This window comes from Parus major, chromosome 8, assembly GCF_001522545.3.
Source record: "Parus major isolate Abel chromosome 8, Parus_major1.1, whole genome shotgun sequence".
In the NCBI taxonomy this organism is placed as follows: Eukaryota; Metazoa; Chordata; class Aves; order Passeriformes; family Paridae; genus Parus; species Parus major.
The window spans coordinates 8,796,970-8,818,765 of NC_031777.1; the positions used below are offsets into that span (position 1 = coordinate 8,796,970).

General features: G+C 35.0%; 1 protein-coding gene across 1 annotated transcript in view; it reads right to left on the reverse strand.

Annotated features, from left to right (window-relative positions):
- The window catches only part of DENND1B (DENN domain containing 1B), a 156,195-nt gene that overhangs the window by 18,562 nt on the left and 115,837 nt on the right, over positions 1-21,796 (reverse strand). The window contains exons 17-22 of the mRNA XM_033516452.1: positions 15,194-15,295; positions 11,346-11,436; positions 7,453-7,493; positions 6,576-6,644; positions 4,378-4,434; positions 3,468-3,578 (exon numbers count right to left, since the gene is read on the reverse strand). Coding sequence (XP_033372343.1) covers positions 3,468-3,578; positions 4,378-4,434; positions 6,576-6,644; positions 7,453-7,493; positions 11,346-11,436; positions 15,194-15,295 — 471 coding nt within the window. The remainder of the gene's footprint in view (positions 1-3,467; positions 3,579-4,377; positions 4,435-6,575; positions 6,645-7,452; positions 7,494-11,345; positions 11,437-15,193; positions 15,296-21,796) is intronic.

Below are 21,796 nucleotides of genomic sequence, written 5' to 3' on the forward strand. Positions count from 1 at the left end.
GTAACAATTCTACAGAGCTTCTACTGCATTTAGGTCCCTGTGTACCCAGAAATCTGCATTACCTGGGAGCATAAAATAGCACAGAATTAAAACAGATTATGCAAAAACTGAATCCTCCATAGTCTAAAGCATGCACTGCTGTATGTTGTTCATAAATAGTTAAAGGAACTCAGCTGTAACATTCACAAGATACTGCAAACAGAGCCTAAACAATCTCATGCTTGCATTAATTTTTACTTCACAAATTGCAGCTGGTGATTTCTTGTATCTTCTACATTCCTAATTAATGTAAGAGATGAAACATACCCAAGACATATTATTAGCTCTAGGCATGAAACAGTTAACAGCAGTGCACATGCCAAGATTTTAATAAGGCTTAACAATAAAAAGCTTCAATCCTCCACTTTCACTAGATTTTGTTGTTGTGGCTTTCCCTTGCTTAGGGCAATCCATCTGTTAATGTTGACTTGCAATATAGCTAAGCTTGCACACGTCTGAAGAGCCTAGAACAGCAAACCTGAGCAGGAGCAAGCTGAGATGAATACTGCAGAGAGGGAACGGCTCGTCTTGGCCACAGATTAATCGTGCGCACACGCGCGCTCACACAGGCATGTACCAGTACACTCCCCTCAGCTCCTTTTAGGAAACACTTTCAAAATGCAAATTATAGGAGGGCAAGCCAAGCACTTCAGTTTGCAATAGCACATTTAATTATTTATCCTCTGGTTAGGTTTTGACAGCTATTTTAGATGCTATATACTTTTATTTTTTTTATTTACTGCTGATTTATCTTAATTCTATTGCAAATCTGGAAAAGAAAAAATACAATAAAGCTACTATGACAGCAGTGATAATGCTTAGTAAATATTCATTGTTAAAAATGGCTCTGCACTGTGACCAGTGCTGGTATTCTCCCTGGGCAAACTGGCTGTGTTTTCAATAAAACCAGAGAAGTATCCTTTCCCTTGAGCCCTGTTAGGCTGAGGCTGCAGTTGGAACTGTCATCCTCACACAAAAGCAAAGGGGTTGGGTTTTACAAACGCAAAGCCTAATTGGGAGATCTTCATGGCTATACCCTTGACATTTATTAAAGCCTCATCAACAAAACAGGAAATAACCATACTAATTAGCAGACCCATATACAAACTCCTGTTTGTCGGGGTAAAAGTAGATTCACTTCCTATTGTAAAGGAAATGTCCTCTCAGACCCCCAAATCCTGTTATGAACGAATTATTAAAATTATCTTTCTCAGAAAAGCAAACTTTCATATCTTACATAACTTTTCAAAGTATGTTTTACAGCATCTCAGCTAACACTTAGTATTTAACTGTTTCCAAGAAGTGGAGAAGGAAAAGCTCAATGCATACTTCTAATATAACATAAAATATGACACCAAATTCTTTATATTTGCAATTTTCCAAATGTTTCAGTATGGAAGAGATAGTAATAAAGTGCAGAGGTGCCTCTATTTTGGAAGCCAGATGACCATTAAAAGCAATCACTCTCTCTTCGTATAGTTTATCTAGGTTTGGGGTGGGAATTTCAGTACACCAATGTAACAATTTAATCAGTATCTTGTCATTAATTGAACTATGTATCAAATTGCCCCAGTTCCACATTAGCACTAACCTTATACTGATACAGCCACTGGTGAAGGCAATTTTAGAAATCAGGGTGCAGAGTCTCATTTGCAGGATAAAGACTACCAGAAAAAGGATTAAACCTGACAATAACAGCACTCTGAATTTAATTTATTTTAAATAGCAGATTCAGTACTAGATCAAACACGGTCTCTCTCATACACACATGCAGTGTGAATACAAATATATATTTTTATTTGGATGTAAACTTTAAAATCACCACTTATTAATAAAGAATTTATGTTATCTTATTCAAACACCAAGACCAAAAATAAAAACAAGAGTAGCAACAGCAGACTTATTTTTCACAAGTCCTTTGGTTTGTTTGCTTTTGAGGAGAAGGAAAATGAGAACAGCATGAGTGAGGGGTGAAGGAGTTCTTGGAGGGCAATCCCCATGTACTCCTTCTTCCTACCCACTGGATTCACGTGACATTTGGGATAAGAGCTGGGGAGAAGATGCCTTTGGTCTGAAGCAGGGCAAAACTGTGAGGCTCTCAGTTCCCAGCTTTGTTGGTAAATACACTCCAGATAATTAAGTGTATGTATGTCCATACACATACACATCCATTAACACACATGTGTGGATGCATGGAAACAAAGCCAGGCACACATCTGCACTTCTGCCTTGTTTGCAAAGCAAAAGGACAACTGGTAGAAACAGCAATGATTACAGGATTTAGCACTGTACAGCTGCACAAACACAAAATCATAGAAAAGTTCAACTGTTCTATTTGAACATATGCCTTCAAAAGAAATCTTTAATTATACCAAGGTGAATTATATTCCTTTGTATTGCTCTAGTCCTGTACATAACAATAGGCAGCACCACCGTATCAGTGATCAGAAAGTCTTTGTATTATTTATAACCCTACTAAAAATTATGACTTAATACTAATGTACAATTTCACCATCATTTAGCAATCATCTGCATCAGTTCTATGTTGTATTTCAGAAACCTTGTATTCACTACTGATAAAATTAATTCAAGATCAAACTGATTAAATACACAAACCAGAATTTCATTATTGCAGTATCTAGAGCAAAAACTAAACGCTGTTAGATCAGTTGGACTGAATTTATATACTTAATTCTCATATTAGAAAGACACAGGAATTAAAAATCCACATATATTAAAACCATGCAATAACAATATAATGTAAAAATAAATACCCACATATTAGAAATATGCAGGTAAATATTTGCAGGGGAAAAAAAGCATTAGAAAAACTACTCTGTTGATATTTTTGAAATAAAACTGTCAAAATTAATCAAAAAACATTAAAACACTTGCCAATGTTAAGACACTACACCTGTTACTTCAATTTTAGACTAGAAAGGATTAGATAACAAAAGCCAAGGCATTGGCACTGCATTAACTAGCTGACTTATTAACAAAATAATAAATCGTAACTATCTGAGCAAGGTTAAAGGCCATGTGACTGCCAAAATAATTTATTAGAATAATTTATTATTACCACAGAGGTAATATGCCTTAAAAGAAAAGAGATAGCTTAATACAGATATATAAATAGACCAGAATGTATTTTTGTGAGAAGCCTTTCTTAAGAATTAAGCACTTAAGAATTAAATTTCAGATCCATACATAGAGTTCTCGTTCTTTTCCTTCTCAACAGGGATGAAACACAAGTAGCATTTTTTTCTTCATACAAGTAGGGCAGCAGTACTTCTATAAACACAGCCTTTTAATCACCATATCCAAACACAGACAGGAAAATAATCTCAGAAACAGATTCACAAACCCACTACTGTAAGCAGCAAAAAATATATGTATGTGAATACAAACAGAAGTTTCAGGTGTCTTACCTGTGCCAGTCTTCGTTTTTCTGAGCTTGTTCTTTTGTCATAATGTGATGTGTAGACAGGAACAGTCTGTACTGCACCAGCACTACAAGTTCCATACTCTTCCTCACTTTCCTATGCAACAAAACAGATTTAAATTCTTTTATTTATAATCATTATCTGCAAACATACCCTCCATATTATGCATGCAGAATGCATTCAAAATTATCTTGCCACAATCTATTACTGTCATGAAAATACCATCTGTAGTAAGAAAATCAAATTTAGCTTTTTAAAATGCTGGATTATCAACATGGTCATTTAAAAGTTGAATTGTTCAAATGCTTTTGAATTTTTTCTTAAAATAGCATAATAGGTATCCAAAAAATGGTTCCTTCTCTGTACAGAAAAATCTTACATGGAAGCAAAATTCCAAATGGGAAAAGCAACTCCAAAATTCCTAAACCATCTTTTCTGATTGTTTGTGAGGTTGCTTTTGCAAAGTTAAACTATTCATTCATCTTGAAACACTGCTATTGCTCGTTTATTTTACGGAACTAAAACTGGACAACTGCACCTCCTGAAACAGACTGTACTGCAAGACTCTCCCTTCTCAAATTCTCAGCTTGAAGCACAGGCTTTGATTGTGATATCAAAGCAATCAATTTTATGAAAACATACATCCTCTTAATGTATCTTTGAAGACCTCTGTTGTTCTATGATAAAATATGCAAACAATAAAGAGATTATTCAGTGGATGCATAGAATGACAGATAGTTGCCAGAGGGCTTGTTATGAAAAAGGTATTGTTGAACAAAGGGCTAAGCATATTTCAAAAGTCATTAAAAACACAAATCTCATGTGATTTGTAAAGTATAAGCTTCAAACTGATACAGGAAGCAGTGTAAGAAAGTAAATAAAGTGTACTACATACCTTGTGTTTTAACTTACTCTTCACTTCTTTTATTCCTTGCCTCGCCTGGTTTTTTGCCTGGAGAAATGAAAAGACTTAAATTGCTCTGCAAGACACTGGCTGTAGTCACAGAACATGCCTTATGATGCCATACTTATTTTGCCTTTTTTTAAAACACATGGTGATAGAGAGAAGGGCAATAACCTTTATCACAAATTTCAAACATGCACTGCCACTGTATTTTTTATACTCATCTCTTCTTCACAAATTTAAGGGTTTTTTTTCAGTACATGCAGCCAGTGCTGTGAAAACATACATACTCAAAAATTCTTCATTATTATTACAGACAAGCTAAGAATGGTAATATACATCACTCCTTTATTTTGAAACGTTCTTTTATATTTGCAAGGGTATTTTAGCAATAAAGCATGTTGAAAATATGTTAAGATTTTTAAGATGACTGCTACAGTGTTCCAGTCTGGCAACTTGCAGGGCAACATCAACCTTAAGAGAAATTAAGTGATTTCATATGCAGATGAAGATTTTGCCCAGTGTTGCTAAACAGCAAAGTACTGCCATTTAGGAGAGAATTCTGTATGCATTAAAAGAGGCAGACAAGAATCACTGTTGCATAGAAAACAGCCAAGAATATTCTTCAATACAGAAAGGAATTATCAATACAGAATACCATGTTGTTAGGCTAGAAAAAAAATGAGAGAGAGAAGCAGAGAGAAAAAAACAAAATAAAAGATGAGGGTATAACACTAAAAACTCTAACAGAAGAGAAGTTGTCTTTCCTACACAAATATGGGAAAAAACTACAAAAGTTTTCAAGGTTGTCCTGAAAATAGGAATTTTAAAATGCATTCAAGGGCATAAATGTCTGAAAACCACCTATTTTTTGGTGGTTTTTTTGTACATGTCAATTCAGAAAAAAAAAAAAAATCACTTGAATCAAGAGGTCATAGAGCCTTTTTGATCCTTAAATCATAGATCCATAAGCTCAGTAACAGCACAGTGGGGTGTCATGTACCAGATGCTAACCTGAAAGCCTCTTTAAACTTTCCAGATCCTGCTCACAGCTTTTGGATGAATTTTGGAGTGCTTTGTTCTAATTCTGAGGGATGGTAACAATGACATTAGTCAAAGCTTCCAATCAGTTATGTGGCAATTAAGAAATGCATATTTCAGTCCTCTATAGGAGGGTCCATAAAGGACAACAATATAAGAAATTAAATGGGGGAGAAGTATGGATACCATATACATAAACATCATCATAAGTTTACTGTAGTTTCCTGGCATACACAAAGTCCACTTTGAGGTACCTTTACTATCAAGAGCATAATCGTCAAAATTGAAGGCTGAACCACGGTCTAAGATAGTGCTAATGAAGAATAATTTACAGATGAACCAATTTTTAAATTATAAATGAATCCATTAATATGAAATATATTTAATTTACCTGTTTCTCTACACACCTGCTGTGTTTTTCAAGTGATGTAAAATTAAAAATTCAGTTTGAAAACTACTTAAAATACTCTAGCACAGACTGATTTACTGACTTATTCAGGACTATTTATAACGTATCCAGCTAGTGAACATTTGAAAAAGCAAAAAAGAAGCCAAAAGTCTTTTCCCATATATTATAAAAGCAACTTTAAAATACTTCTCAGTTCACTTTTTTCTACTGCTGTTTTACCATACAGCATAGTACAGTATAATCTCGCATGTTTCATGGGGTAGGCAGTCTTTGAAAAACAAGATCTTTTAAGATGAAAAGTATAAGCATTAAACCCAGTTAAACATGAGTATTCCACTATCATTTTTAAAAAGGAGCAGATGATTTGCTGCACAAATTACTGATGCTTTACCAAATCTCAATAGTGCAGCACTTACTGCTGAAATGAAATTACAGCTGTGTATCAAATACCTAAATGGTATTCAAACAAGCTTCCAGTGTGTATTAGGACTGAAAGAAAACCAGCATTGGCACTTTGATAAAGTCTATTTTTATGTACAAGCTATCTAGAAGACTGAATCAACTCTAAATCCTAGTCCTATATGAGAAAACAAAGAAACCTAAAACTTCCTACAGGCTGAAGTACTTTTTTGCTATTTATTCATAAAAAGCTCAGGTTTTTCAGCATTCAGGGAGAATGAGAGGTTGTCGGAAATTGCAGTATTTTTATGTATTATTTATTTGAAATAAATGATCTTACAAATTTATATGCTGTTTTCACAGCCGGAGTGGCTTTGGTCATTGCTGTGTTGATCAGTGCACTGCCTTTCTGAAATACACAAAAAATGTATTTTAGTAGCATTTTAACACAAGGCAAACCTTACGACAACAGCAAGGAAAATAAACACTGTGCTGTGAAGAAGTAACAACCTTCCTTTGAAATGGGTAAGAGCAAGCACAGCTGTGTTTCCTCTGCAACCTGCTGTCTGCAGCTACACAAGGGTTACTGTACGTCATTCCGCAGCTGACACATTTATCAAGGCACTCCAACAGAATGATGGATTTTCAGTCTTCATTCACTGTTACCATTTCAAAATCAATTCAGAAGTTAGGCTATTTTTCATGTGTTCCTATAATATTTATTATGCAACTAAAAAATACTTTGACCTAACAGGAAGAACTATCTCATTTAATCACACAAGAATTCTCCTTATCTAAAATAATATATTTTACTAATGCTGAAGAATAACAAGGTTATATCAAGAGTTTTCTGCTAGACAAATTGCATAAATCCATATTAATAAAATTTCTATTTACCAGAAATTATAATCTTCATATCAAATTATCACACCTAATTCAGAGTTATGGAATATAACATGATACAGAAAGCAGTGAAATATTTGAGTATACAGACATAAAAATCTTATGCATTTTGGCATTTGTTTTCTGTATGGAATTTTTTTTTAATTCTTCAAGAAAAAAACTCAAAAATTTTTGCATATACTTGCTATTTCTTACAGAATGTACCTACATCTTTCTCACAAATGAACAAACTTTTACCATTACACAGAGGTAAGGAAAAGGATGGAGACCTAAAGGACAGGGTGGCCAGTATAATTACTTAACCAAGTTTATACCTTCACTGTGTGCATCCACTGCTGATAAGATCTTGAATTTCCTGAAAGAGAAATTCAAATTAACACAATCAAACATGCATTCAACATTGTGCATGTTGCAACCCTCTTCATTATTGGAATAAGAAATGTACTTAGAGAATTACTTATTCAATTAATTCTCCAGAGAGACAAGGAATGTGAAGATAAGAAACAAACCCAGGAATATCATATTGCTTGTTTCCTGTTTCCTTTGTAAAACCTTATGTTTTCACCACATAAAGTTTTTATTCCAATTGAGGCACAAAGAGAAACTAAAACGATGATAAGTTAACACACTTCTTGAAAGTATAAAAAGGAAAACACTAATTCAAAGGAAAGAAGAATGTATTAATTGCATTCAAGCATGATGATCCCTCCGGGCAAACTTTCAAACACAACAATGACATAGACTCGAGAAGGTACCATACCAAGGAAAAAGAAAAGTCTAAGGGTTATGTCACAACTGTATATTCCTGTGCAGAAAAAAGGCAAGTGAGAGCTACTGACTTCTGTATGACCACCAAGGACTAAACTGGCCACAAAGGAGCACGTTAAATTCTACTTGATGAAGTAGTCAATACTACTTCCCAAAGGTGCTTCAGCTGAACAACAAAGATTAGGTCCATGATCCCTGAGAAAGTTTTAGAGTACATCAGTCACTTGAATCCTCCAGTACAGTGAGCTGCTACTGACCCCATGCAAGACATTCACTTTGACAAGAATACTCCAGCTTCAAACAGAGTTTGACCATGTTTCTTCAGGAAGGACTATACTGACATAACATTACAGACTTTTAACAGGAGCTGGCAAAACTCCTCAAGTGTTACAATAACCCATATTGTAACCCAATAACCAAGGCCTGGCTAGAATTATTCCACTGGCTAATGAAAGCTAAAATACACTCCTGGAACATTTCTGAAAACTAACGGGATCATTGGAAAAGGTATTCCAAATTTTCAAAATGAGGTGAAGAAGCATGAACTCTTTAGACTAATATCAGGTACTTTCACCCATTCCAGTTAATTTTTACAAGCAATTTTGAGACAGCCAGACTCTCAGGAATGATGGTACAACTGAAAGCAGTGCTTGCTTAGAGAGGAGAGACAATCATGATCATTATGACCCCATCTCTATTAAGAATGGCAAAGAGCAACCTAAAGCACAAAGAACTCATATTTCACTTCTTTGGTCTAGCTCCCTGAACTGTCAGGGAAGGAAGAACAAAACACATATAAGGTGAAATTTAACCACTTCTGGGGAATTAAGGATATTGCATGAACCATAAATGCTTTCTTTAACATGGTATTTTGTCACTTCAATTCTTGTCAACAATGTTTATGTATCACCTTGTCTTGAGGTGTCTTTAACAGTGACTCTTTCCACAGCTGAGCATTCTCTGTCACAACCTGATTTAAACAATTTATAGAAATAATAAAAGGAATCACAGCAAATGACCAAGTTTAATGTTCATTGAGTTATGTAGTGACACTTCAGGGATTACAATCAAGAAAACAGAATGTACAACATTCAACTCATCTACAGACAGCCATGCCAACATTTCATACCCTCAGCTGAAGCTGAACTTCCTGAAAACTTTGAAAACAAAAATCTGATTCCTCAAAATGAAGTATCATTACAAGGGAGTTTCAAATGTTTTTATTTTTTAAGTTTTCCTTCTTTGAGAAACAGTGATATTATACCAATAGAAAAAAAAAACAAAACCTACTGTAGTAAATGTATGTAATTAAAAATTAATTAACATATTCTACAAATCTGAGTGCTAACCAATCCATCAATATATTCTTGTATTGAAAGTTGCATAAAGCTCTTTAGAACTGATACTTCTATGGAATAAAATGTAAGAGAAAATAAAATTTTAAAGTGCAAACTGTAATGAAGATGTCTCACAAATTTATCTTCAGATGTAGACACACAAATAAGTTTTGACCACTTTTTTTTTAAAGAAAGTCATAAAAAAATGAAATTTAAGTTTTATTCTCCAATTTTCTGTTTAATTTTCTCTTCTGGTTTAGTTAAACTCGCATATGTAAACAAATGCAAATTTAAAAAGAGATTACTTAAACACTTTTCATTTGAATTTGATTCAGTAGTTTTTAAATTGTACTGTCTACACTAAGATTGTGTTCACCTGTCCTTTTAACAGTTTGGCGCTAACACTAACTTTCTGTGACTTTTCTGAAATCTGGGTTTCACCTGTTTTTTTCAAACCTTGGGCTTCCTGCTAAGTTGACGAGAGTCAAGTCCGCAAAGAGATCATAGTTCTATCCCATTAGCGTCACAAAACGTCACCTTCAATTGCACACATATTGTTAGCCCTGCACTTCATAACAATAATGAGACAGCAGTTATGTAAATACTGAATATGTGCCCTAAGCAATTTGTCCACAGCCTGGCACTATCAGCTTGTCTGACTTGAAAAGCACACAGGCAGTGCGAGCCAGCCCAGCACCGCCAGCAGAGCTGAGCGGTCCCTCCTGAGCAGAGCCAGATGAGACACAGTTTACAGCCCATCGGAGCACAGCCAAGAAACAAGCTTTATCTAACTTCTACTGCAGTTTTATTGCAGCCTCCTGACCCCTAACTGCAGTCAGAAAACGAGCTCTGAATACTGACATCACCTATCTGAATAATGGATGCTCACAATCTCAAATCTGTTTACAGAGCAGAGTAATTCACCCTAAAGAGGCAGGGAAGAAGTAAATCTCTGTGTAACTAACAAATTAAGCCAGAAACAAAACCCCAAATTATGTGCTAGATCTTAGTGCAAGGCAAAGAAGGCAGAAGGCAATGAAAATCCTGAACAAAAGAAATTATGCATTTTGAGTATAGAAAAGTTATTTAGAGATGCAGATGGCTCTGCAGCACTTCATAGCCAAATCCTCTCCTAAACGTGTCCCATTCAAGGGCAGTCTTGCAAAGGAAGACCATCCAAAGCTGCCATCTGCACCTCAGTGGATTTGCTCTAATCACATAACCTCCATCTACTGAGAAAAGTTCTACACAACTTTAAAGACTGACCATAAAACAGCAATTTGTCATGCATATTTTGATCCCATCTCTCATACCTGGGCTGGTTTTCGCTGCAGTAGAATGAGCAGCTGTGTGGTGCTGGGTTTAAAACATGACAATACCTGAAATAAAAATTCACCTATCCTAAATGTTTAACAGGAAACCACTCCATCATCCTGTAAAAATCAGCACTGGATTCAGGATGCACTCTTCCATATGGGTTAGATGATGTGAAAAGTGTTGTAAAAATTGTCAGTGAACACAACTGAGGTAAACAACACGAGGAATAATATTTTTGCTTACGAAGAAGATGAATTTCCATGTCCCTTCTCAGATCACACATAAAAGTAAAAAAAAAATTCTCTTTTTTTAGAGTAACACATTCGTTGAAGAAAGCAGATTTCTCTAAACATTCACATCACTGTGATTTCTACAATGCAGAAATAAGTATATGTGAAATGAAAATTAAGTGTTTACAGAAAACATAATTATCTAGAAGCAGAATGATTTTGAAAATACAGTTTACATAGAATGCATCATATTATATTTATATGCAGTTAAAAATGTAAACACTATAGTGATATCTCATCCTACGCTGAAATCTAAGTATTATTTTACAAGATTAAACAAACATATCTTCATTTAATACACTGGCGTAACTAGATACATAATAGTATGTGTCCCACCAGTGATTTGTTAAAGGCTGAAACCTTTCCAAGAATGAAGGGAAACAATTGAACAGTAACAAAATCAGTGACTTCTAAAACTTACAGGACATCATGAGGACATCATGTCAAACAGCTCCCAAAGAAGTGCCAATAAGTACTCCCAAATTAATTCTGTACCTCTACAAAAGCCTCCTGCTGTGATTTCTTCTTCAAAAACATCAGAGAATCCTCTTCCTGCATTTAATTTTGATAGCCGACCATCAATAAACTGGAGGTGGAAAAAAAAGAATCACACACACTTTGTTGTCTCTTCTACTGCTTTACAGTGTTAAGTTTTAAATGTGTCCATTATAATGGAATCTGTATGTTCAAGACCATATATGTCTTAAGGATAATACACTGCTCTCAGATGGAGTTTACAAGAGCAGGTGTAACAAAGAGCAGCAGGAATAGAGAGTATAGATCAAGAAAATTACCTATATTTTCTCTATTTGTCTAATGGCAAGAAAAGAGAAGAATTTATTTCCTTACTTAATAGTAACTCTGGATTTGTTATCATAACTATATAAAGGTCACCAAGCCATTCCCTGATGTCCTGTTGTGAAATCATGGGTCTTTTTTAAGCACCACCCCTTCTTTAGGTGTATCTACAGATATATGTTGCAACAGTTGTCCTTTATTAGAGGTTATAGTTGCATGACCAGATGAATTTGAAGCTACAGATAAGTGTATACACTAAGACTGGAATGATCCAAATGTGTTAGAAAAAGTCAAAATTAGAAAATTAATGATTAAACCACTCAGAAGGGATGAATACATTTTTTCCAAGAATTATCAGGCTTCAAGGAAGTAGAACAAGCACATTCCTATAGATTTAAAATTCTTTCAAGAAGCAACCTCTCCCTTTTTGTTTTGAAAAGGCTAACTCAAGTCTGACAGATATAGTGAGAAAGCAATTTTCCAATTACACAGTTCATCTTCTATCAAGAATTATGAGTTATTCACTTGTACTAAACAGTACACAGGAGTGAACCAGAATTAATTATTTAGCTCTATCATTTTTTATGACTGATTATCCAAACAGTGTCAGTGACAATCTGATGCTTGCCGATGAACAGACTAGTGACATGAAAAAACAACTTTCTCTGAGTACAAAACTTCCAGAAGCAAGAATAAGGTAAGCATGAAGATATTTCCCTCTTCCTTGTGTAAATTTCTTCTTATTTTTTCACTTTACTCCAAGTTGGCCTTTTTCCAAATAGGCTGGCTCATGGTCAGACCACTGGATTATTTCACAGTAAGAAAAAAGAGATAAGAGCACCTTTAGCTACTGCTGTGAAAAACCTCCCCAAAAACAACAACCTCCACTCCCATCCCTTCCTTTGAACTGTAACACATTATCTCTCTGAGGAAAGTAATGAATTCATTCCATACAATAAAGCAGCATAAGATTTATAGACATACTCATCATCTGGTAAAATCCTATCAACAGAAGGCTGAGATACTGAATTTGAGAGGGCCACATCAATTTTGTATTTAATATAAATACTGACAAAGGGAACTGTTAGCAAAAAGATACTGGAGACATTATTTAAAAGAACTGATAAGTGTTAGTAATGGTGGCAGTAGTACTTACTACTTTTGAGTAATTTACTGTTAATCGTTGTACTTAAACTGCTACATGAAAAGAACAGGATGTGGAGTTAAACATAAAATTTATGGGTTTTCTTTTTCCATTTTTTAAACCCACACTCTTTAAACCCACAGACTGAAAAATCTGGGCCTGCTCTTCCAACAAACATATTCACTTTGAGATCCAAAGAGCGCTTGGGTGACTACCTCTTTCAATGAAAAACTAGCAGTTCCAGTGTTACCCTTGGATTTTAAGGTGACTAAAGACATTATCCTCAACTGATTTTGAATTCTAAAACCAAAATAGAACACCCAAGTAATTTTATCAATTTTTAAAACCAAAAGGTTTTTAGAAGCAAAGAAAACATCGTAAATGTGATTTCCGCAAAGTAACAGCTCCTATCTCACAATAAGAGAGCTCAGCTCATAAAGATGGCAAATGAAATTTGCATTACTAACAATTTTCAAAGGCTTATGATTCCTGCATTTGTTGCTCATTTTTCTAAATTACACCTTCTAATATGTTAGGAACAAATCCCAATAAATGCTGCTGATTACCTTGCTGATACAAGTGCACTGTTTAAGGAGATAGCCCGGTATTGGGCTTCAGGGTAGAATGAATTTCTATTTTCCCTGAACACTCATGAGAACTATTTGACACATAATATGCAATTATTAATTACTTATGTTTGCAGCTTGATACAAAGGTTAGTTACCTTCCATGCTCCACTAATTAAAGGGACAGAAGAGGGATTTCATAGAAAAGCACAAATAAACCTCACCAATTATTGCAAAAAGGGTGTATTTAAAGCATCAATTTTCTGCTTAGTCTAGGTTTAAGGCTGCCCCTAAGAACTATTTTCAGCTTAAATGACTTTCGGAGAAGAATAAAATACAGTCTCTTTGAATACAAACAACTTTGAAAACAGTTCATTTGTCAGTAGGAAAAACTGAAGAAGATGATCTGGGCTGAGGATTAATTGAGTATGTAGGAGTAACTTTTGCACAAGAACCAGAGGAATCAAAAAAACCTACTACTACTATTAAACCACACACATCATCAAAATTGTTACTATTTCCCAATCCTCTATTATTTCCTTCAATAGAAATAAAATTAAAACAAGCTATAAATAAACTGTAAACTGATTCTGAATAACTGAACACATTAAAATGTAATGGGTAAGTACAGCCAGCCTATTCATGGCAGCTGAAGGTTTTGTTTCAGTATTACCAGTGTGCCAATTTAGAAACATTGCTTGTAAGCAGCTTTTTATTAAGAAAATTTCATGCCACATTGTCACATGGAGATATGCAAAGTATCTCTTCAATAACTTCAATCTGTTATTCTTCCCATTTCAACCCAATCACACTTCAAAAGGTTTCAGATTTCATTTTGCTTATTTACTATAACTACAGTAAAATCAAATTTCATGATCATATTTTCACAGGACTTCTATAAAATACCATCCTTGCACAAATCTTTACTTTAGACACTAACCTCTGATTAACACTAAATGTTTTTTTAAAAAATTAGAAGATTCTACATAAAATGGATTTCCCTAATCTATCATGGTTGTATACCTTCAAAGAAGGCCCCCCGATTATTTAAACATGAACTCTTGTGCATCAATCATTCCAGGCATTTGCAGGCAAATTTATATTTTCATGAATCTTCTGATTTCATTCACATTTTCCTTGATTTTCATAAAAATCTAGTGATAAGTTTAACACCCTTTCCATGCAATGAGATCAAATGATGAAAAGGGAGAAGAATTAGAGAATAAAGTCAAAGAAAAAAATCCATTACAAAGACTGTAATCAAACTATAACCGAGCTGTGCCAGACATTCAACAATTTGTCCTCATTTAATTCAAATTCTGCATTAAGACATCAGCTAGTATACTGTTCAGGCCACCCCTATAGCTCAGGTCTGTGACATTCTCTGTGTGCATACTTCAAAAAGCCTAGCGAAGAAAACTGCAGTTGCAGGATGAATCCAGTTTTTAAATAAACACCAGTGAAGTCCAATTTTAAATTAAGCAATCTGCTGTTTAGGCTCTTTGGGCATGAGCCAAGAGAGCTGAAAATGAAGTTCAACCATCAAGCTGGGAGATCCCTGATTTTTCTTGTTTAGTTGGGTTGCTGACTGGCTCTGAAGAGATGCTGCACTGGCTTTGCACCCTGGGGTTATTTTTTTGTTCAGTTTCACCACCACTCCTTTGAACTACAACTGCAGATATAAAAATACAACAAATCTGGGATGACTTTACCCAAAGTACTTGTATTTAGATTTCATCCCAGACTTTTGTAGGTTGACACAAAGGAAAATGTATTTAAATACAGATATGTTTTAGGAGAAAATCATTAAATTTGGGCCATTTACTCCCTCATACCTGTTTAAACAGTTGAAGATTAACAGCTGTTTCCAGGAACTGCTTAGTTGTACTGGAACGATGCTTCACAAAACTGTTCTCACAGAAAGTTATAGGCTCTCCCTAAAAAATTGAAACAGAAGAAGTTAAGATGGTGAGCATACATATATATCATAATTCAGTCCAAAAATATGTGTCCGCATCAAATTAATTTTATATTTTTTCTACCAAGACATGAGAAGATCAATAAATATATTGCTGATTTAACAGGAAATTATTGAAAAAAAGTAATTTCTACACAAAACAAAGGCTACAAACTGAAACAGGGTTATAAAAATGGTTTGAACATTAACACTTAATACAATAAGATATATTTTCCCACATGGGAAAAGTGCACAGCCTATAGATACCAGAACCCTTGGATGACGAAAGAAGATTGAAAAGTCTCATTGAAAAGTCAGAGCTTGTTACTGCAAACAACATTCATTGAAAGAAAAAGATGTTAATGAAGGTATTTGTAAACAATCAAATTAATTCCTCTGTTACTCCCGAATTTAATTCAAAATTTGCTGTCTCCAGTGTGCACAGACCACTGGATGCTCCTGAGGAGTATTTCTCCAATTTTGTTATTCTTGTCCATACTTTCTGACAAATACTTGAAGCTGTTTGGCATAACTGGACAAGTAATAGAAGCATTATGAAATTTGTGTGGTAATCAAGGTACACAATCAGAGTTCACCATACAGCCAAAAGGCCTCTCACCCAAAATGATTATCAAGCTAGCAACAATTACCAGAGGTCTTGAAGACACAAAACTTGGAATGCTACAAAACGCCCCATTACAAATCTACCATTTGAAATTTTACTACCCAGAAGCTACATCTCCAGCAGTCCCACAACAGAATAAAAGAAACCTCAGCCACTCAAAAGGAGAAAGACCAAAGGCAGCTGCTACACTGATCTTCACACAGCTCCAGCCACTTTAAAGACAAATTTATTAATGGCCATGATCACCCCAGCTTTGTGCCTTGTTTAACTCCAATTGCACATGGCACTTCTGCATTTTCCCATCATTCCAGGTGACTGTAGGGAGGCGTTTCCAGAGTGTCACCAAGCACTTTCTCTTAGCTTAGTTTGCTGGAGCAGCTGTAAATAATTTTCAACTGTTCGTTATACCTTACATTTTGTTTTTAAATGGTTCAAGTGTGACCTTAGGGAATGTTGCAGTAAAACCATTATGATGTAATTTTAAAATCTATTCTTATACGATCAAAAACTTCCCTCTTTCTGAGTCTTTCTTTTCTTTCTGACTCAGCGAAGGATTTAAGTTCAACAAGTCTTGCATCCTTACTTCTTAACAGAAGCTCTGATTTTAGAGAAGTTCTCTCACTGGAAGAATTAGAAGTCTTACCTTTGCATAATCTTTGCCCTGTCCCAGGGTAGCTGGGGTGCTCTGAGACACAGACCCAGCTCAGTACAACACACAGCACTGTGTCCATCAAATCTCCAGAAGCACCCAAGTTATTCCCCCTATTCATCCCAAAATAACTGGTGAATACTGTGCACATGCAGGACATGCTGGATCTGCCAAACAGCCTGAAATGTTTGTGGTACTTTAAATAGCACTGCCTTCCTGACCCACTTTGCATTAGCTGTTCTTGAGCTCCTAAAGACTCTTGTCTTAAGAAGATGACCCCAAGCTACTTAGCAAATCAAAGTGTATCAAAACAAATGGAACAGTCTCCAGTGAGACATGGTGGTATAAGACATAGTGCTCCTGAGGGCAGACTCTCTTCTCAGTTCTGCTGCTCTTCCAAAAAATTTCAAGGCAGCAAATTAAAAGAACTCCCTACATATATATATGTATACACACACACATATATATCATATTTATTTAATTATTTATTGTTGTTGTTACACAAAGAAGGCACGTCTGGAAATACAAGAGGCTTTGTGGGAGTGCAGCTCTGACTAGATGATGGCTCATGACATACTAGAAAACATTACATTTAGGAATAAAGAGAGAAAATATTTTCAAAATAAACTATCTAATAAAATAAAAACTGGTACAGCTATGCTTCCCTGTACCAGTCTCCCAGTTCTCTTGGGATAGATGAAAAAGGAGAGGTTATCTCCCTACAGCAGAGAAAACAGGCATGCTTGCTCTGGCCTTTCACACCAGCCAGGGAAGGCAGAGGAGCCAGCCAGTTTTCCTGATGGCACTTCTCGTGGTGAAGCCTTCTAAGAGAAAATCAGGAAATAATAGATCAACACTCATTTTTAGTGCATGGCTGTAATATTTTCCCAAATACTTTCCTTTAATCACTGGATGTTTCAGATACCTAGTAAGAATGCTTGGACTGGTACATCTGTTCCCTTATCAGTACAGTTCAGACACAGAATAACCAAAGCTATTTCTTTGCTGAAAATTCATTTAATTCTATAAGGAGTTCACACCCAAAGGTGATCTATGTTATTTCAACCTGCTGACTGTAAGACTGATTTAAAAATTTGAGTAGGTTTAAAGCTCAAAGCTACCTGTTCAGCACATAAAAATTAGAAAATCTATTGAAACCTGCAGAAATTCCAGATGGAAGCTTTCTCAGGATATGTATGGTAACTTCAATGAAATTGCATTAAATAACACAATTAACTCCTAGATCTTTTATTTGCTCAAGATTCTCACCAACAAAATTGTTTTCTAAATAAAACTTTTACAAATCTTCAAGATTATTACTGCAAACATAAAGCCTTTTGAAGTGTCATTTAACAAGTAAATTATTGAATCACTATGAACAAAACTACCTCTCAGTGTTTCCATACATTAAGATTGTAACATTCCTGTTTCTGCAAATACAGCTGACTACCTTTAGAAACTGAGTTTTGGAGGAATGCTGCACTGATATTTAACTGCTCTACCATCAACTGGCCCCTGTTGTATTGATCTACAATGTACTTTCAAAACAAGTTCGATCTAAACCCAGTGGGGACTCTGTACTGAAAAGTAGACAGCTAATACTCACACCAAACAATCTATGCCCAAACATGATATCTATCCTTCTAACAACAGTTGCTATAGAATTTTCTTCCCTTTTCATAGCTTGCCACACACAGCAGGAATTTCTTACTCTAAGCTACATTCACATTTTAAGCAAGCTATTTATACAGACCTCAATGGAACATGAAAACTGAGCTAAACCAGTGTGATCATTTTAAAAGGCATGAAAAACCCTAGATTACAAGGTGTGTTTGTGCTTTCTAAACCTAGTGATATTTAACTTGAACAAGAAGTAAAAATACTTTTTTATTGCAGAAAACATTGCCTCACTCTAGCGTGACTCATACCAACTATTAGTTCTATTGCAACAATTACCATAATTTAATTTTGGTATTAAAATTCCTCTGTTTAAAAATCTGTCATGACATTCAGAGATAAAATTCAATGGGTAACTGAGCATGTGCTGTGATTCTTCTCAGGAAGGTACCATTTACAAACAAATTTTTCCAAAATGTGTAAATCTCTTGCAATCTGTGAAAAAAACCCAAAAAGAATCAGATATACTGGTATTTCTTACAGCCAATTTATACCTAAAACCAACTCCTATTAACACAGTATCTATATTCAAAAAGGACCAATATCAGTCCTTGACACAAATAAAACAATATAGTTTTCAACATGTAAAACAGAATTCTTATGGAAGTCAAATAGTCATAATAGGGATTACACAGGGTGGCTCAGGATTTAAGCACCAACTAAGTTCTGCCATTTCATTACTGTTTCTGTACACTGCTGTACTTTTTATACAAATATATAAGTCAATACTCATGTAATTGCATTCTGAATCTCAAGTTTTTTCCAATATAAATTTTATTTATTTTATTGTATTATTCTGATTTATTGTACATTGAATACAGTATCTGTTGGACAGCTGATGTCACTGTTTGTCAATACAGGCCCAAAGCATGCAGTTAACATTCAATTAAAGAGAAGTCTGACAGGTTGTGCCATCTTCACCATGAAGGTTATCCTGCCCCTCCCTGAACTCCTACTACTGAGCATTCCAGAGCAAGCCAGCAGCCTTTGCTCTTCCTTTCTTCATTGCTGATAGGTGATACTACAATCATCACAACTTGAAACAAAGCTATTCTGGGATTATTTCTTTTATTTCAACATTGGGAGCTTCAAGGATTTTTCCCCCAAAAGAGGGGAAATTAATCTCTATCACGTTAAATATTTTTATATTCAGTATTTTTCAACTCCTTCTTCATTCTCTTATCTACCACTCCCTCTTCTGACACAGATTGCCTTTTGAAGAATTCTTTATGTCACATCTTATGTTATTAACTGACCATATTGCATATGATTTATGAAAAACATGTACTAGTCTGCCTTCATCTGCCCACGTACATGCAGGACATGGGAAAAACACAATGACACTCATACTCTGATAACAAAAGGACACAAACATGAACTTCACAACAGCGATATTTGTGTCTATGTCCCACCTATGCCTTCAATTCCAAAACACGGAACATGCAGTAATATCCAGGAGAAATCCCCAAACGCTGGACTACCCAAAGAAATTAGATAGGAACCTGAAAAAAGGTTCAAGGCCAAGTTGTGAGCACCCAAAGTAAACAATGTCGCAAAATGGACTGCAGCCCTCTGTGTGACAGAGACCATATACAAAACCATTATAATTCACCATTCCACTGATAATACATTTTTCTGGATTATTTTTAGGTCATTTATCAAATGACACTGAAGCATTTTTTTCAATCATCCCCACATACCATGTGTGAGGTGGATTTTGTCTGGATTCAACTAAAGCAGAGCTACAGCTAGTCATGTGTTTTCAGCATTCAACACCAGACTAGAATCAGAGCCACAATGAAGGCAGAAGTGCACACCGTGTGAATATCAGGTTCTTAGCACTAGCTGGACTGCTTTGCTCTACAGATCCGCTCCTATTACATGTATTTACATGTAAAGTGTATCATATTAAAAATTACTCTTAACAGTTATATCAATTTGACAGATTAATTTAGTAATGATTAAATCAGAAAAAAAATCCCAGCTATTTCTTAATTTCTTTTACTGGATTAAGTATTTCTTTACCATTTAATATGCACAAAAAATTATTATAAACTTTCTCTATTACATGTCATATTTCCTGTCTGTATGGGAGTAGTCAGATTTTCCATATGGTCTTTTGGAGGCCCACGAACTCTCTGCAAGACCCCTGAAGATTCCCATTTTGCCTTTCACCAATCATTTTTTTTCAATAATTGCTAGACGTTTGTCCAAGACATATTGCTATACCCGGGAGAATCTGTCCTGTGCTGCAAACAAACAGTTGCACAGAATGAATGTTCAGTGTGATGAACAGCGTTTGGAGTGGAGAGAAGTGTTGGATGAGTACAGACACTATTAAAGCTGTTCTTTACTCAAAGTGAATATTAATGACAGTTGTTTCATGTTTCATGTTGAAATCATACAGGACACACTGTTGCAAGGAAAATAGTTTACTCAAACATGTTTTTCAACTTTCAAGCAATGGATAACGGTCCAAATACATTATTTTAATTTTCATCAGGAGGTTTGTGATCCTCGAAACTGTACCCCAAAACATCTCAGTTCTTGATTTTGAAAGTATAAGCTTATTTATAGCAGAAATATTTCAAACCTATATGGAAAATATTTTCATTTAAGTATTACCCTTAAAAATTTTCTACGCAAATACTACTTAAGTTCCTGAAAGAATGTAAATTAAGTCCATAAATGTGGTTTAAATTATCTTATTAGACCTGGCACCACACACTCCAAAACAAAGGGAAATATTTTCTTTGCAACAGCAGTTCTCAAGATTTGAGACTCTTGACAAATATTCCTAATACAGCCAAATGTGATTAGATTTTTTTCAGCTTTCCAATTCACAAAGGAAGAGGCAAATGCAGAATGAGCTGAATAATCATGTGAAAATCCTCTTAATTTCTACTAATCCAGAGCAAATTCAATTTTTCTTCCACAATTAAAACTCTGTGAAATACTGAATTATTTAAGATTATGTGAACACAGATCAAAATAACACTTACAAGGAGGTTTTATTTATTTCTAAATATGCTTTGTCTTTGGACAACTTGATAGCAATCCAAGATATGCTAGTATTTGCCAGCAGACTTCTGCCTGCTAAGATATTCTGAAATAACATGTTTTTTAAAAAAAATAATCAGGCCACATTGGTTTCATAAATATCTTCTCTTGTATGCAATCAGTGGAGCCAGAAAAAGATAAATCTGCAAAAGAAAATAATGCAGAAAGAAAGACTTCAAAGGTCATTTTGACAAATGTTTGCCAGTAGAAACGATGCATAGTGCACTGTTTCCATACAGTGCAAATGTAGAGATCTCAGATATGCCAACAGCTAAACTGAAATAAAACGGGAATCAGTTAAAAGGAGAGCTCATTTCAAAGGAGATTCTAACCAGGATGCTAAAGAACTTGCACGCTCAGTTCTACAGTTACAAAAACAAAGGACTGACAGAAGCTTATTTCTGGTCAGAACAGAGTTAAGACCATCAAGCAGATTGACATCCTTCTTTTTGCACATATCCTAAGTGTCC